This window comes from Larus michahellis, chromosome 1, assembly GCF_964199755.1.
Source record: "Larus michahellis chromosome 1, bLarMic1.1, whole genome shotgun sequence".
NCBI lineage: Eukaryota > Metazoa > Chordata > Aves > Charadriiformes > Laridae > Larus > Larus michahellis.
The window spans coordinates 207945670-207961369 of record NC_133896.1 but is presented as its reverse complement, the minus strand read 5'-3'; the positions used below and the strand labels follow the sequence as shown (position 1 = coordinate 207961369).

The 15700-nt window shown below is 36.2% G+C and overlaps 1 protein-coding gene across 2 annotated transcripts in view; it reads left to right on the top strand.

Annotated features, from left to right (window-relative positions):
- Positions 1 to 15700, top strand: part of ARHGAP42 (Rho GTPase activating protein 42) — a 171228-nt gene that overhangs the window by 129759 nt on the left and 25769 nt on the right. For both annotated transcript variants that reach the window (XM_074570942.1, XM_074570933.1), the window contains 9 exons: positions 995 to 1095; positions 3227 to 3336; positions 6079 to 6157; positions 7178 to 7217; positions 8444 to 8506; positions 10025 to 10099; positions 10797 to 10881; positions 12121 to 12179; positions 12984 to 13089. In XM_074570942.1, the coding sequence (XP_074427043.1) occupies positions 995 to 1095; positions 3227 to 3336; positions 6079 to 6157; positions 7178 to 7217; positions 8444 to 8506; positions 10025 to 10099; positions 10797 to 10881; positions 12121 to 12179; positions 12984 to 13089 (718 nt within the window). The remainder of the gene's footprint in view (positions 1 to 994; positions 1096 to 3226; positions 3337 to 6078; positions 6158 to 7177; positions 7218 to 8443; positions 8507 to 10024; positions 10100 to 10796; positions 10882 to 12120; positions 12180 to 12983; positions 13090 to 15700) is intronic.

The following is a 15700-nucleotide window of genomic DNA, read 5'->3' as shown; positions in this document are numbered from 1 at the left end:
TGCCTAGGCAAAGCTCTGGATAATCCAGGAGTGAAAACGTCTTCTGTATCAGAGATCCTATACTTTGCGGTAGGGTTAAGTAGTAGTGTGGTGCGACCTCTCCAAGATAAGGCGTACATCCACGTACTTGGGGATTGCTGTAAGGCTACCTAAACTGAAGACTAGTGAACCCCTAAGTACATTATACTTTGGTACTGTGAGTGTGTGCAATTCTTAGTTTGTGGAGACGGTCAGTTGTGTGCCAGCTGTTACAGTTGCCTCTTCCCCCGCAGGACCCCTTCTAAGGCATAAAAGGACAATGTTTCTTGCTGGTGGCGCCACCTCTGCCACCCAGCATTTTATCCTTTGTCTCTAAACCACTATTGGTTTAGAGTGCATTGTTCCTTTCCTTTCTTTCCTTTCACGTAATGAAATCACCCATCAGAGTTCAAATACATAAGATTAAATGTACCTCTGAGCCAATGCCATTTTACCCGCTCCCTTAAGGTAAGAGGTAGAAAATAGCCTTGCTATGATACCTCCAAATGCATTTGTTACTTTTGACAAGAACTCTCAAAGTAAGGAGAAATGCACTCTGAATTTATGACTTTGTGCAATTTTCTGGATCAAATACCAGACTTCAAAGTTTTTCTCAGAGAAGGGATGTAATACTGAATTCTTGAGCTTCACTTGGGTTCATAAAATCTCCACCTGTATTTCCTAGGCAGAAAAATCCTCAGGATCTTGCGTGTCTCCTGTCTGTTTCCCCTAGTAAAATGCTGTTACCCATCCAGTCACCAAAGAAGACCGGTCTGTTGGAACTTTGTTGGGTACCGTTATTGAGCTACAAGATTTTGAAAATTACACCTGAACAACGTGTTAAAATTTAAAAATTAGGGGAATTTTTGGTTTTGGAGGCTGCATGTGGGTGCTTTTCTCTACTCTATCTAATTCCAACTAAAATAGTGATAAAATGCCAAATAATTACTTTTAATACTATCTCTTTTTAATCTAGGACCTCTTGGATTTACATGGGTAAAACATTACTGCACTTACGATAAAGGAACAAAAACGTTCACTATGAGTATAGCTGAAACAAAATCTGGTGGAAAAGTGGTGAGTTGCACATACATGAATACCTACATGAACTGTATATTCCATCTTTTATATTAAGCATTCTGTAAAAAGAAAAATTGTTGTAAATAAAGCATAAGACTATTTTTGTACATGAGGCAATGCATGTCATATAGCATAGATAAATTTTTAAATAAAAATATTTCTTTTAAAATGTATATAAACTACACATTAAATAACTTCTCTAATGTGGTGGTTCCAAATGCATAGGTAATCAATCCCATTTGCACAGAATCATAGAATGGATGAGGTTTGGAAGGGAGCTCTGGAGATCATCTAGTTTAATCTCAGCACAGGGTCGGCAGAGCAGGTTAGCAAGGTCTCTATGCAGTTGGATTTTAGATATCTCCAAGGATGGAGACCCCGCAGTCTCTGTGGGCAACCTGTTTCAGCGTTTGACCACCGTAAAAAATATTTTCCTTAAGTTCAAATGGAATTACCTGTATTTCAGTTTGTGCCCATTACCCCTTGCCCTTTCACTGGCACCATTGAGAGGAATCTGACTCAGTCTTCTTTACTCCTTCCCATCAGACATTTATAGATGAATCACTGATATGGTCCCCCTTCTCCAGGCTGAACAGTCTCAGCTCTCTCAGCCTCTCCTCACATGACAGATGCTCCAAGTCCTTAATAACCTTGGTAGCCCTTATCTGGACTTGCTCTAGTATGTCACTGTGCCTCTTGTGTGGGGAAGCCCAGCACTGGACCCAGCACTCCAGATGTGTCTCATCGGTGCTGAACAGAGAGTGAGGATCACCTCCCTTGGCCTGCTGGTAGTGCTCTGCCTGATGAAGCCCAGGAGGCTGTTGGCCATCTTTGCTGCAAGGGCACATTGCTGGCTTATGGTCAACTTGTTGCCCACCAAGATCTACAGGTCCTTTTCTGCCAAGCTGCTTTCCATCCTGTCAGCCCCAGCTTGTCCTGGTGCCTGGGGTTATTCCTATTCATGCTAAAAAGTGCTGGCTCCAGTATTGACCCCTTGGGCATACCACTAGTGACTGGCTGCAGCTGAACTTCTGCTGTGAGCTCAGCAGTTCAGCCAGTTCTCAGTCTACCTCAACATCTATTTATCTAGCCTGTATTTCACCACTTTTTCTATGAGGATGTAGTAGGAAACATCCTATTGTGGTAGGGGGTAGTGTCGAAAGCCTGGCTAAAGTTGAGATAAACAGTGTTCTTTGTTCTTCCATCATCCACTGAGCCATCCATCACATTGTAGAGGGCTATCAAGTTGATCCTGCATGATTTCCCGTTCATTAAATCCATGCTGACTACTTCCAGTCCCCTCTCTATTCTTAATGTATTTGGAAATGCTTTCCAGGAATATTCACTTCATCACCTTCCCAGGGATCAAGGTGATGCAGACTGGCCTGTAGTTCCCCATAGGATGAGAGCAAATGGCCTCAAGTTGCACCAGGGGAGGTTTGGATTGGATATGAGGAAAAATTTCTGCTCCAAAAGACTTCTCAAGCATTGGAACAGGCTGCCCAGGGAAGTGGCTGAATCACAAGCCCTGGAGGTATTTAGAAGATAGGTAGACATGGTGCTTAGGGATGTGGTTTAGTGGTGGACTTGGCAGTGCTAGGTTTACGGTTGGACTCAATCTTAGTCTTTTCCAACCTAAATGATTCCATATCCTTTTCCTTGCTCCTCTTGAGGACAGGAGTGACATTTGCTTTCTCCCATTCCTCAAACAGTCCCGTGATTGTGTCAGCCTTTCCAACATTATAGTGGCCTCACAGTGATGGTGGCCAGAACTAGGAGTTAGTCCGCTTTATTCTTTAGAATTCATCTACATGTGAGTGTTGATAGAATTATATGATATTCATTCTAGCATATAACATATAATCATATATGCAGATGTTTGTGAAGTTTCAAATTTAAGGAGGTTTCTGAAATTTAAAGATTAAATAATAAATATGTGACAGAAAGGTATTAACTGTAGTCTTATTTTATATAGAGAGAAATTATTGTATATGTTCCTAAATAATTTTAATCCCCATCATAAGACATGTTCTTTTATCTGTTCATACAGTTAAATGTAAAATGTCAAGCCAAAGTATATCAGCATACTGCCTGTGCTGATTTTGTTTTGTTTTGTTTTGTTTTACAGAATGGCCTTGTCACAAGCGCACCAGAAATATTCAAGCTAAAATCTTGCATCAGGAGAAAGACAGATTCAATTGACAAACGTTTCTGTTTCGATATTGAAGTATTTGAGAGGTTTGCATTTTTTTCATTGTGTTAACAAATTGAAAATAGTTAAAAATAAAAGCACTTGCAACCAATATATAAGAATTACTCTGTAATAGGAACGTATATTTCTCAATACACTTGTATCCAGACAAACGAGGCTTTCAAGGCTTAGTACTTATTTGTTCAAACCTGTTTTTCTAACAAAATTCACTGCTTTGCATATGTGTTGTCTTAACTACATTCTGTTTGCATGTAGATACAAGGTGGATTCTCACAGAACCTGTAGCACAACTGACTACCCTCTTTTAGGAACAGATCATAAATATTTTTATAAATACTTATTAATAATAATATTCTGTACCTATCTCTATTTCTTTCAGAAATGTATGATAGCATATCATTTTTAAAAAATTACTTCTACAATTTTTTTCCACTTATTCCTGTATATTATAATTTTATAAGATAGATGAAAACAGCTTTTCTGTATTTGAAGTATATGTATGCAGTATTTTGTAAAAGTATTTTTTCAAGGCTGGGAAGAAAGAGAAATATTGAATTAATTTTTTTCTTAAAATGTCATAAATAGACTGACTTATGTAGTTCTTCTCTTAAGAAATATTTTATAACTGTTACTGTCATTTTAAATTCCATTCAGAATACTGTATTTGAATGATAATTTTGAGGCTACTTTGGCACTTTTGAGTATAATACATTATTTTTCTAAAATAGACTTCTGAGTGAGTTCCGGTTTAAGAAATAGAAATTTGAGATGAACAAATGTTGAGCCTAATTGGTCTCTTGAAAGCTTCTAAGCTTCAATTGGCATGTTGAGTTTGAAATCGGTAGTTGTTTCTTTCTGTGCAGAACTGCATTTATTAGCCACACGCGTGGCAGTAGCATTGTAACAGATTCACAAGTGAGTCTTGTCCCTTCTCTCTCCCTTACTCTACTGGAACGTCCACAGTTCAACACCACTGCACAGAACAATTAGTTCCATCTGCAGTTCTTCAAGTTCTCGTCAAAGAGATAGTTATAGGCACTTTTTATGTATTATTTATTCCTTTTGGACATTTTGATTGATTACAAATGTGCGTGGCCTATAAGTTAAAGGCATTCTGGAAACTTAGACAGAAGATTGAAAGGGGAGTAGAATACAAAGTTACTTGGTCATTATTGTATGGATCTAACTTTCTCAGGCTGATAGAAAGTTCACTTTTCCAATTGATTTGGTATTCAGCAGGGAAGTAGTAAATTTTTGTACAAGTCAGCAGAGGAGATAATAGACAACAAATCAGTTTCTATTTCTAAAAATGTTTTTGAGAGAAAAATTCCTAGGTAAGAATCTTTGGGGATATAGCAAGATGGAATATTAAAACAGAAATAAACTTAGACTTAAAGAAAATAGAAAAACAATTATACATCTTGGCTTGGATTGACTATATCTTTTTACACTTGTGATAGTAGATAGCAAATAAAATACTCAGCTTGGCATTTTTAAGTGTAAGGGCAGGGCTTGCTCCACCTTGAACGGTTTGAAGATGAATACCTAGTAAAAGCTATAGCATTTGTGAACCTACCATAGAAAAATCACAGTTTTGGACAATCTGCTGCAAGTTTTGAGCAGAGATACCCTACACTGGTGTGGGAGCAGGACTTTTTAAAATGGACTGTCTTACGTGCATTCTGTGCTGGAAAATCAGTGAATTACTTTCAAAGCATTTCTTAAAGAACTAATTTGCCTGTGAACACAAATAGAGACTAATTCCTTGTATTTACACATCTGTTCATATAATTATTTCCAGGACAAAGAACAAAACTGCTTTCTCTTCTTTTTTTTGGTTCCTGTGACTCTTTTTCTGTGCAGCGTCAAAGCTTCATCAACAGAGAGGATATGCCACTTTTTTAACTTCTGTCATCATGGTTAGAGCACAGCCAGCAGAAAGAACTGGGTTTTTTTGAATCACCTCAAATAGAAAATTCCTCCACCATGACAGTACACAGCTCAATTGGCTTTACAGCTCCATACTTCAGATACTATCACAAAGTGCACTTTTTAGGCAACCACTTTAGGGCACAGTTCTTTTGACCAACTTTGGAGATCTGTTTTGGGATATGATGACTTAGGAAGAATTACTTTACTGACAGAGTGGTCAGGCACTGGAACAGCCTGCCCAGGGAGGTGGTGGAGTCACCATCCCTAGAGGTATTTAAGAAACGTCTAGATGTGGCGCTTCAGGGCATGGTCTAGTGACAGAGATTGTAGGTTGTTTGGTTGGACTTGATGATCTCAAAGGTCCTTTCCAACCATGAAGATTCTGTGATTCTATGACTTTTAGATTAAAAGTACCTACTTCTCTTCGTTTGCTATCAAAGGAATGTAGATAACCAGCTCAGGCATAGATGTATGTAGTGAAATTGAGCTGATGTAAGTTTTTCACCCTAAGCATCTCGCCACTGAAAAATAATGGCTTGTGTTGGATCCCGTTTGCAGGTGTATAACCCATCTTGCAATGCGGAGGTGTCTAATACCTACTAGAGGGTTGTAGCACTTAGGACGCGCCATCTAAAATTACCCTTTGCAGTACTGAACTTTTGAAAAACAGACCTGTTTTTTTAAGTCTAGCTCAAAGTTATTGTATTGTTTCTGAAGCCATCAATTTTCTTTTACTTCTCTCTATCTTCATGTCAATACGCATTTGGATTCTGACTTTCAGTACTGTTTGAGGAAAATGAATTAGTAACTTCAGCGTGCGCGTATGTTTTTGACAGACCTGGAATCATCACGCTGCAAGCCTTTTCGGAATCCAACCGAAAACTTTGGCTCGAAGCTATGGATGGAAAGGAACCAGTAAGGATATTTTTTTCATTTTCTTTTCTTTCTACAGTTTTGTGGCACAGATATTAAAGAAAGAAGCTAGTATGCATTGCAGTCACTCTGTTGCAGTACAGACAAATACAGTTCTGTTCTTTGTGAGACATTATCACAAACACACAGTGAAGATAGGTACAAAGTAGAAAAGCAGAACTAGTAGTGAATTTAAGCCTTTATTTCTATATTATTATTTTATGTTAGGATATTTAATGTTTAAGTAATATGATAGCATATTGACTAATAGGATTCATGGTTCAGATAACATTTGTGAAGTAGTAGTTTCTGCAGTGGTAGAGACAAACCATCTTTTAAGGCAGCATCGTGGGGTAAACAATTAGTACCATCTTGAAAGGCACTGTAGAGAGCATAAAAATGTGTTGAAAGCTGCTAAGAGACAGGCTTGTCTGAGATTTCTTCCCACTATTAATCTGTTCTTAAAATAGTCACTGAATGAGGGTGATGCCAGACCTGTATCCAAGCAGAAAAAAATAGTTGATTGGTTTTATGAAATGGAGTGTTTTTACAAGCGTCTGCCTTGATTGAAACAGTACAGAAATTATATCAGTAGTTTTACTGAAATTTAACCCATTTGAAGTGTGCAAATCTGACTTCCAACACATTTTAGGTGCCTCAAAATTTAACACTATGAAATCCCTAGTCAATCTAGAATCTCAAGGCCGGCCTGAATAGGTTTCTGGGACACATCCCACTGTCCCTCTGCCTTCTCTCTCAGAGGATCAGTTGTTCAAAGCTGCAACACAACCAACACAGCGGGTTGTTGCCCTCTCCGCCTGTTCAGATCCTTGCTCAGGGCTGTTCACCTGGGCAAGTGTTGTGGGGGTAAACGTCAAGACAAGGTGAAAGGCAAGGCTGGCTTTCCCCCAGCAGCAAGCTAATACCCAGCATGTTGCAGCTAGCTTAACAACTCCCAACAAACCTGGCAATAAAGAATTTAAAGCACAAACATTGACATGCTGCACCTTTTTTTTTTTACAGATCTACACACTGCCAGCCATTATTAGCAAGAAGGAAGAAAGTAAGCTCTCTATTTATGTAGAGTTACCAAATATTGCTAGATTTCTGTAATGTCCTGGTTCCTAGATATGTGTGGACATGAGAGAGAGATTAATTGTTTTCCATTTTCTTTCTATTGCTATGAAATTACTGTTTGTTGGATTACATGATTGGGTTACACGAAAGCACGTCCTAAACTATGTAAACTGTGAGAAAGCCTTCAACTTCTGTATTACTATCAAACATAAATTGGAAGAAAATTTGATTGGCTCCAAAGCTACAATATATTTAAGAAATCTGTAAAAAGTTTCTATCAGGAGTTCAGTATACCTAAATGTAAGTACATGCCAGTGTGTTGAAATAATATGCCTGTGTGGATCACATCTTTTTGATTTTAGGTGTATATGCACCTATTACACTGAGTAATAAAATGAGTATATTTAAAGATACTATGAGATTTAGGCATATAATTGTATTAACGTTATATTAACACATATAAGTTATTAACATAATATATTAACACAAATATGTAAAAATAATTTAAATATATTTGTGGTTGTATGTTTCTCAGAGAGAGAGATGTGTCAGATATGGACGTACATCTTCATAGGAGGTATATTTGAGACTCCAGAAATCTAAAATTTAAGCCACTACCTCTGTTTTCTATGTGATGGTGCTTATTTTAATGGTGTCAAATACGCTGCTTTAAGATCTTCTTTATTTAGGTAGTTAGAGCAGTGAGCACTGAAGTACAAAAATTAATGAGAAGTACATTCACTTGAAATAAGTTCACTAATTGAAGTCAATAACAAAGCTTGTTTTCCTGTGTTACCATTTTATGAGTGGTTATATGCATGTGCAGTGAACAAAGAATGTTGTTGTATTAAAACCAAGGAGTATATTCTGTTCATAATGTAGGTCCTGAACTCTTAGAAGCGTTTTCATCAGCAGAGGAAAGGGAGTACAGGAATCTACTTTTAAAGCAACAAGCTTTCAGCTGTGCGCATAGAGAGGCTACTGATTTCTGAGAAAGCCAGCAGAATATTCCACTCCTAATGATACACTAATGATCAACAAGTTGGGTTTTGAGTGCTAAGGATCTATCTACAAGAATACTATTACAGAATAAGTGTCACAATCTCCTGGGTAGAAGTGTATCAGTCCTTGACTAATGTATGTATGTTGCTGTATGGAGATTTTGTGTATTGTTAAGTTAGAAAAGAATTACCTTTTTTCTTCTTTTTATAGTGTTCTTAAATGAAGCAGGTTTCAACTTTGTGAGGAAATGTATTCATGCTGTGGAAACAAGAGGTGTGTATTAAATCACAAATTACATATTAGATTATTATGAGTATTTTTGCTTAAATATTACTTTGATTAATTCCGCCTGTTTTGCAACTCTGAAATGCACTGCCTGCTTTACAACACACTTTGGAGTGTGTCATTTGGTTTGTACTTTTCACATTTTATCTGTGTGCTTTACACTTAAAACTGTTGCCACAAGTTCTGACAATACTTTCAACATATCAATTAAGTGGGTTTTTTAAACATTTTCTGTAATTTCAAGTTGTTTAGACAGCTTAATACACAGTTGCCCACATCTTTAGTCTTTAATTTGTGTGCACCAAATTGTGTTTTCTCATGATAAAAATGGTGTGTGTTTCTGGTGTGAAACCTGTTTAAATGTTTAGAGATTCATTTTTGGTGGTGGCAATGTACAAAAAGAAAATAATAATCACTCTACTGATGAGTTGATATCTTGCAACTCACAGCAAGTTTTTAATTATCCCTTTCCACATGAAGAGGTCTGGCTGTATTGTCTTCCATAAAAAGAAGGAACCTTTTCCTGTCCGTGCACTGAACTGTCAGTGTGCAACTCTCTTCTGATGCAAAAGTCTGTGGTCTCTCTGTGCAACATTGAGCCCAACATGAATTCAGTTTCTCAGGTAACAACGTTATGTAGCTTTTGAATCACTGCTGACCCACACCGGTTCTTCTGGGGGGAAAAAAAAAAAAAAAAAGGGTTTCAAAACAAAACACCTAGGTTATCTAAGTGAGATCAGATTTTGGAAGGTTGTTTCCAAAGGAAAAGTAGACAATGGTAAGACTTGAAATGGGGAAAAGGGAAGACTTTTAAATCCTGCTAATTTTAAAAGGCAGTTAAAAACAATAAAATTATCATCACTGGAATACTGCAATACTGTGTTGTGAATGTCATACTTTAAAGATTATTTGTTATTAGTATCTGTGCTATCAAAAAAAAAAAATAAAAGTCCCAACCGTTGAAACTTACGGGTAAATTGGGACTTGATTGTCTCTATTTTGCATGGGCCTTCTCAATGTCAGTTTTGCAACAGTATACAGTATATGTTTTTATTTTGGGTACAATCATTTCTCCTAAAAGTGTCAATCAAATCTTAATCAGAAGGGATGACAGTCAAAGCAAATATAGACGCATAGTGATTCCACTGAAGTCTAAGTAAGATAAACTTGTTGAGGTGTAATATGTTTCAAGACTGCTTTTGGGTCTTATTTTTTGTTTTTCCCAGCCATCTCCTTGTTGTTTACTAATATGGGTGATTTCTATGCAAAAGGGTTCTGTTAATGTAAAATTATGATTAGTGTATAGTGTGGTGTGGATTCAGTGGAATGCATTTGTCAATATCCCAGAAGAGAATTCAGTAGAGTAAAGCAGTACTGGAGAATGTAATAGTACAATTTTCCATAAATACATTTAGATGTTTTGAAAACATACACCAAGGATGCATCAGCGTATATTGGAATAACCTTATTTTCATTATTTTCGTTGTGCTTGTTTTCCCAATGTAGGTATTACAATCCTGGGGCTGTACAGAATAGGTGGGGTAAACTCCAAGGTGCAAAAGCTGATGAATACCATATTTTGTAAGTATCCAAAGTGAACCTTTGTCAGTGTGCAGTGTGTGCCCTGTGGTCCCTTTTGCCTTAACTGCTGTGCTTAGAAGAGTGTGTTATGATATTTACAATTTTGTATGTGCACTTACTGCCACTAAATTGAATTTGCAGTCCTAAAGTAAGTGATCCATCTAACTAGTTTCTTATGTGCATTAGCATTCAATTTCTGCATGTAATGATTGATATACATGGGCAAATTATTGATAAAATGCATTTCTTCTTTTAGCTACAAAGTTCTCTTTATTGGTATCTATTTGGTGTATGTCAGAAGTGTTCCAAAGCTCAGTTCTCTAACACAGCATAACTCAATTTAATAGGCAGTTGGTCTGCTCTTTCACTTTTCTTGCTAATTTGGCTCTCTGATGCCTGTGTTTGAATGTCTAAGCCAAATACGTTAGTAATTCTCTGTTGGCTTGGGCGGGCTTATTTTACACTTCAATACAGTGTATATAGTTGATGTTTACATGTACTAAATATGAGTGTTAAATTCATTTTTATTGGTACTTTGGCAGAGATTAAAAGATTCAAATTGATCAGGTTGGTAGTTAATCCGGCTAATAAGTAATCACATCAGATGAATGACTAATCTGTTAGCCTCTGTTTTGCTGCTTTTCTATTTAGTGTTTTAGTCAAACTATAACACAATCATAATTCAAATTTCTACTAGCCCCTAAATCTCCTCCTGATATGGATATTGATATGGAACTTTGGGACAATAAAACAATAACAAGCGGACTAAAAAACTACCTCAGGTAAGTATGACGCCACACAAATCTCAGTATTCCTTTTCTGGCCCACTAATCTTTTGTGTATTAATATCATATTACATTTCTTATCTCCATTAGCATGGTAATAATTGAGTATATTATTACCCTGCCTAATATCCCTGTGATTATATGTAATAATAAATCGAAAATTTGTCATGCACTTTCTGCCTTATTAAGATAGTTATGCCTTATATAGCCCTAAATTCAGCAGAATTTAATTAATTACTTGTTTTTATTTAAAAAAAATATGTGTTTGCCACAAAGCATGTTGTACTCAGTCTTTTCTTTTCCAAATCCCTTAATCGGTGTACCACGAGGTTTCATGGCATCATTGTTGGAGCAGAATAAAAATCTCCGCAAAAGCATAGGTTTTTATCCTATGCTGTCGATGCCTTCACCAACACAATATCTCTCCCACACTACCATTTTCTCTTAAAATTTTTGCTAATAGGAGACAGAACTATCAAGAATTATGGTACTCCTGAGATAACTCTTTTTTGGGTCTCAATCTATAACATTCAAAAAAAGCACAATAAAAAGCATCAAATCTGGATGGTGGATGTTCTGTGTCTTCCAGAAATATAGATTTCCTAAACCAGTCACCTAACAAAGGGCAGCATCAGAAATCCCTATTCACTTTGGAAAATTATAGGATTTGTGGCAGAATGCTCAAGTAGACTTTATTGAAAAGACTGTCTTTGCTTGAAGAAATTTGTGATACATCTTCAAAAGCACAAATCACTGTAGATACTGTATTTGTGAAATTAGAACATGAGCTATCAGTACCTGTGTGTTTGTGTCTATAATGCAATTCAGAGTCTGACTGTCAGATTCTTCTCGGATCTCTCAGATCAGAATTTTGGTCCCCAATTTCATCATGGTTTTGCTTTTCTTGGGAAAAGATTGCTTCTGCAGCCCACTGTACGGTGTTCTCAGCTGTAATTATTACTGTTCTACAGTATGGAAGCCAGAAAACAGTCAGTGCCAGTTGTATTTCCCTTATTAACTTACATGGTGACGCCAGATTCAACTCAAAGAGCTTTTCAGACTATGTACATGATTGACTTGTATACTACTTGCAATCAGTCATCACTGAATTGGGTTTCCTACAATAGACATTATGCAGATCTTGAGAGCTCACATAATCACGCCTATAAAACTTACAAAGACTTTTGAGTAATGCATTTTTTTAAATTTGATTTTTAATAATTTTTTTACAACCAGGTGTCTTTCAGAACCACTGATGACTTTCAAGCTGCACAAAGATTTCATTGTTGCTGTTAGTAAGTAAAGTAATACATATCCTTTCACGAAAGTAATATTGTTTCTAATCCTTGATCTCCTCAGTTACTATCCTGATTTTTCTCCTTAGTCTATTATTCAGTGATCCAGCCATGGATCCGAGTTCTTCCATGGCACTGTATGTGACAGCACAGTGCCACGTGAAAGCCCCAAAACAGAGAAGTGACACTAGCTGAAGCTGTTCAGTGGTTTGTTCTGATCTTTTTAGAGGTTCTGTGTGACTGCCTTCTGCATGAAATTTTGAACCTTGATTTATATGTTTGTTAGTTTGTTTTATATGGGCTGATAATTCTGTTATACTAATTAGATACAGAGATAGTAAGATTCTTTTTCAAATTACTCCAGTTTAGAATTTGAAGTTATTTCCCCATTTCCTCTTGCCTTGATAAGAATAGACGACAAGGATTTTAGATTTTTAGATATTTTAGATATTTTAAATATCTAAAGAATATTAGATATTTTAGATATTTTAGATAGAATTTTAGATATTTTAAATATCAAGAGGTAAAATCTTGGATTTCACTGCAGTGGCACATCGGGTCAATATTGCCACAAATTTCGTTCGTTCCAGTATTGGTGGTAACTGCTTTTGGCGAGTTACTTGAAATACAGATTTCAGAATGTTGTAATAAATATAATCAAATTGTCCTCATCATTTTAAAGGTTAATTGTGTTTGGCTCCTTGTAATGCATGTGTGTATTAGTGTACAGGCATTATTGCCATTTGTAGTCGCATTTTAGCACACATTCCAATTTATCAACAATATTTGTTTTCTGTTTAATAGAATCAGATGATCAGAACTACAGAGTTGAGGCAGTGCATGCGCTTGTGCATAAATTACCAGAGAAGAACAGAGAGATGCTGGACATCCTTATTAAGCACCTGGTCAAGTAATTATTTTTGATTTTTCTCTTTGGTATTATTGTAAGATGTGATTATTTCTGCTTTAAATTTGTCAGTGTTGCTTATTCCACTCTCTGTATTGAAACAATACCACTTGAAATTATGTTTAATTTCTAAAATGCTCTTATCAATGTAGCTGAAGAATACTCACCATAGAAACAAAAAATAACACCATAAAGAGTCACTAAGATGACCAACTGTGTTTATAAAATAAACCCACTCAATGTTTTCATTCACCTTGCTACTTACTACAGGAGCTGGCACTAATTAAATTTAAGAAACATCTAAAACTATGCTAAGGTTTATAGAAAATGCTGGTTTGAATCTGACTTGAGGTCCCACACTGTTTCGGAAATGGAGATTAAACTAATGTGATAATACTTGTCCTTCACATTTGATCTTATTTTTCTTTCTAACAGCTCTGAGGTGTAGTATCATTCGAAAACACTAATTTGAAGTGTTATTATTTATCTCTATATAAATGTCCAAGCCCACTTCTGAATCTCCCTTGTTTCATCAGCTTCTCTGAGTATTAATTAAATGTCAGATGGAAAAGATTTTGCATTTATTTGAACTGCTGATGACCTTTTGTCTTCACTGAATTACACTTAGCACGTGCTGTGAGACAAAAAAGACAAGTTTTTAATCTCTTATGTCTCTCTATATCACTAGCTATGATTACATACCGTTATTACATTATAATTTATCCTGTTTCTGCATCAAACGTTATTCATCTAAGTTTTACTAAATCTTTGGTTGGGTTTCACTGATATTTGCTAAATACTTTTTGATTTAGGATATCAATAAAAATACTTCCTGATTTAGCATCCTGTATTCTTTTTAGTACATTTATCAATGATCTGGGAATGTGAATACTGAAACAGCAGTTGTCCAGATAAGGCCCACATGACTGAGATATATAGAAGACATAAAGAGAGGAGTCCATATTGTTTCCATTCCATTTATTATGTCCCAGCTATTTTGCCTTTTTGATCACAGCTTGAGCCACAGCCTGCAGTAAGCTGTCTACACTGGAGCCTAATACAGTTTTACTTCCTCTTATAGACGTGAGAACTTTGAAAATTTCTTTGATAGGAAATTATTTAGCCCTAATAAATTATTGTTAGTGCTGTATGTCATTAGCCCCTGGAGAGCTAACGTGATATGGAGCTGTGCTTCCATTGCAAAAACTGATTAGGCAGACCTTGCATCTCGTTAGGCGTGGGGTAACCCAGAGAACCAGGTGAAAGCAAGTTTCATAAGTTTCCTTACTCGGAGAGTTGTCTGATTAGCTAAAAAAACATACTGTGTACTGCTTCGTAACCCCCTAAAAAGTTAAAACATTTGATGAGAGAGTAATGATTTCATAAAAGTTGCATGGATGGAAGCCCCAAAATTAGAAATATATATACATAGGAACTGACTTATTTCTAGGCAGAAATAGTTATAGGCAAGGATTTCTTTCTTGATCTCTTTTCCTGACCTCTTTATTCTCAGTATGACCTCAGACGCATTTCCAAAGAAAAGCATGCCTGCAGCATTCCCTTCTTGAATTGTTCTCTTTAACTCTTGCCTGTCATATCTTGGATGCAATTCTCATTTCTGATAAACTTCACTTTATGGTTTTATACTGAAAACTTCCAGTTCTTTTCTTTCCAACGTTCAGTTCACCCCTTCTGATTTCTCATATGATTTGCCAGGTGTTGTTTACTGTAGCAATTCTAATGAGACTGAATTAAAAATTAGTCTCTTGAGTGTATTAGTTATCTTCCTTCCTCATCTTTTTCCTACTACTGTGTGGAGATTTTTCAAGTAGCAAATGGCAGATAAAGTACCTAATTTTATGTAAATGGGAAACTATGAAAAAAAATCAGCCTCCTGCTTCTTCACGCTTTTGTTTAAAATCCAATTTCAAAATGTGCATCCTTTCCCTGTATTTCTTTTAGGTATTCAGTTCCTTTATGTATGCTTTTGTGCCAAGGTGAAAATACTATCAATATCTTTAACTATGGGTTATAAAATAAGGATAATATTCTTTTTTCTTGGGTGAGGTCTTAAGGTCTTTATATCTCTGCCTACCTTGACTTTTTTGTTACTGTGCAAATTTAAACGTGATCTAGATGTTGTGGGATGTAGAACATACTAAAAACAAACAAACAAACCAGCAAATCCTGAAAAGCACCCTGCAGAGAGGTGATACCGTGTGAGTATATACTCAGTCAACAGCTAGGCAAACACGGGAAGTTTGGTGGTTTTTTCTGATAGGTAACTAATTTATTCTTTTTTTAACCTTCCTAGTCAAATTACCTGTCAACTTTAAAGATAAATCATTCTTTGGTATGATATAATAACAGCATACTTTCCTAAGATAGATAGTCAGGAGACTGCAGTCTGTCAGTATCAAAAATTTACTGGTGTTATATCAAAGAAAGAGATTTAGAGGAGAAAACAACTGCACCTTAATGAATGCTTTACAGCTGCCTGAAATGCATGATTACCTTGGCCTGTATTCAGTAGCCCAGCAACAGTAGGACTGGTACAGGGGAAACTGGTTATCAAAATGCTCCATTTACAGGCCTGGGTTTTTTCTCTTGTGGA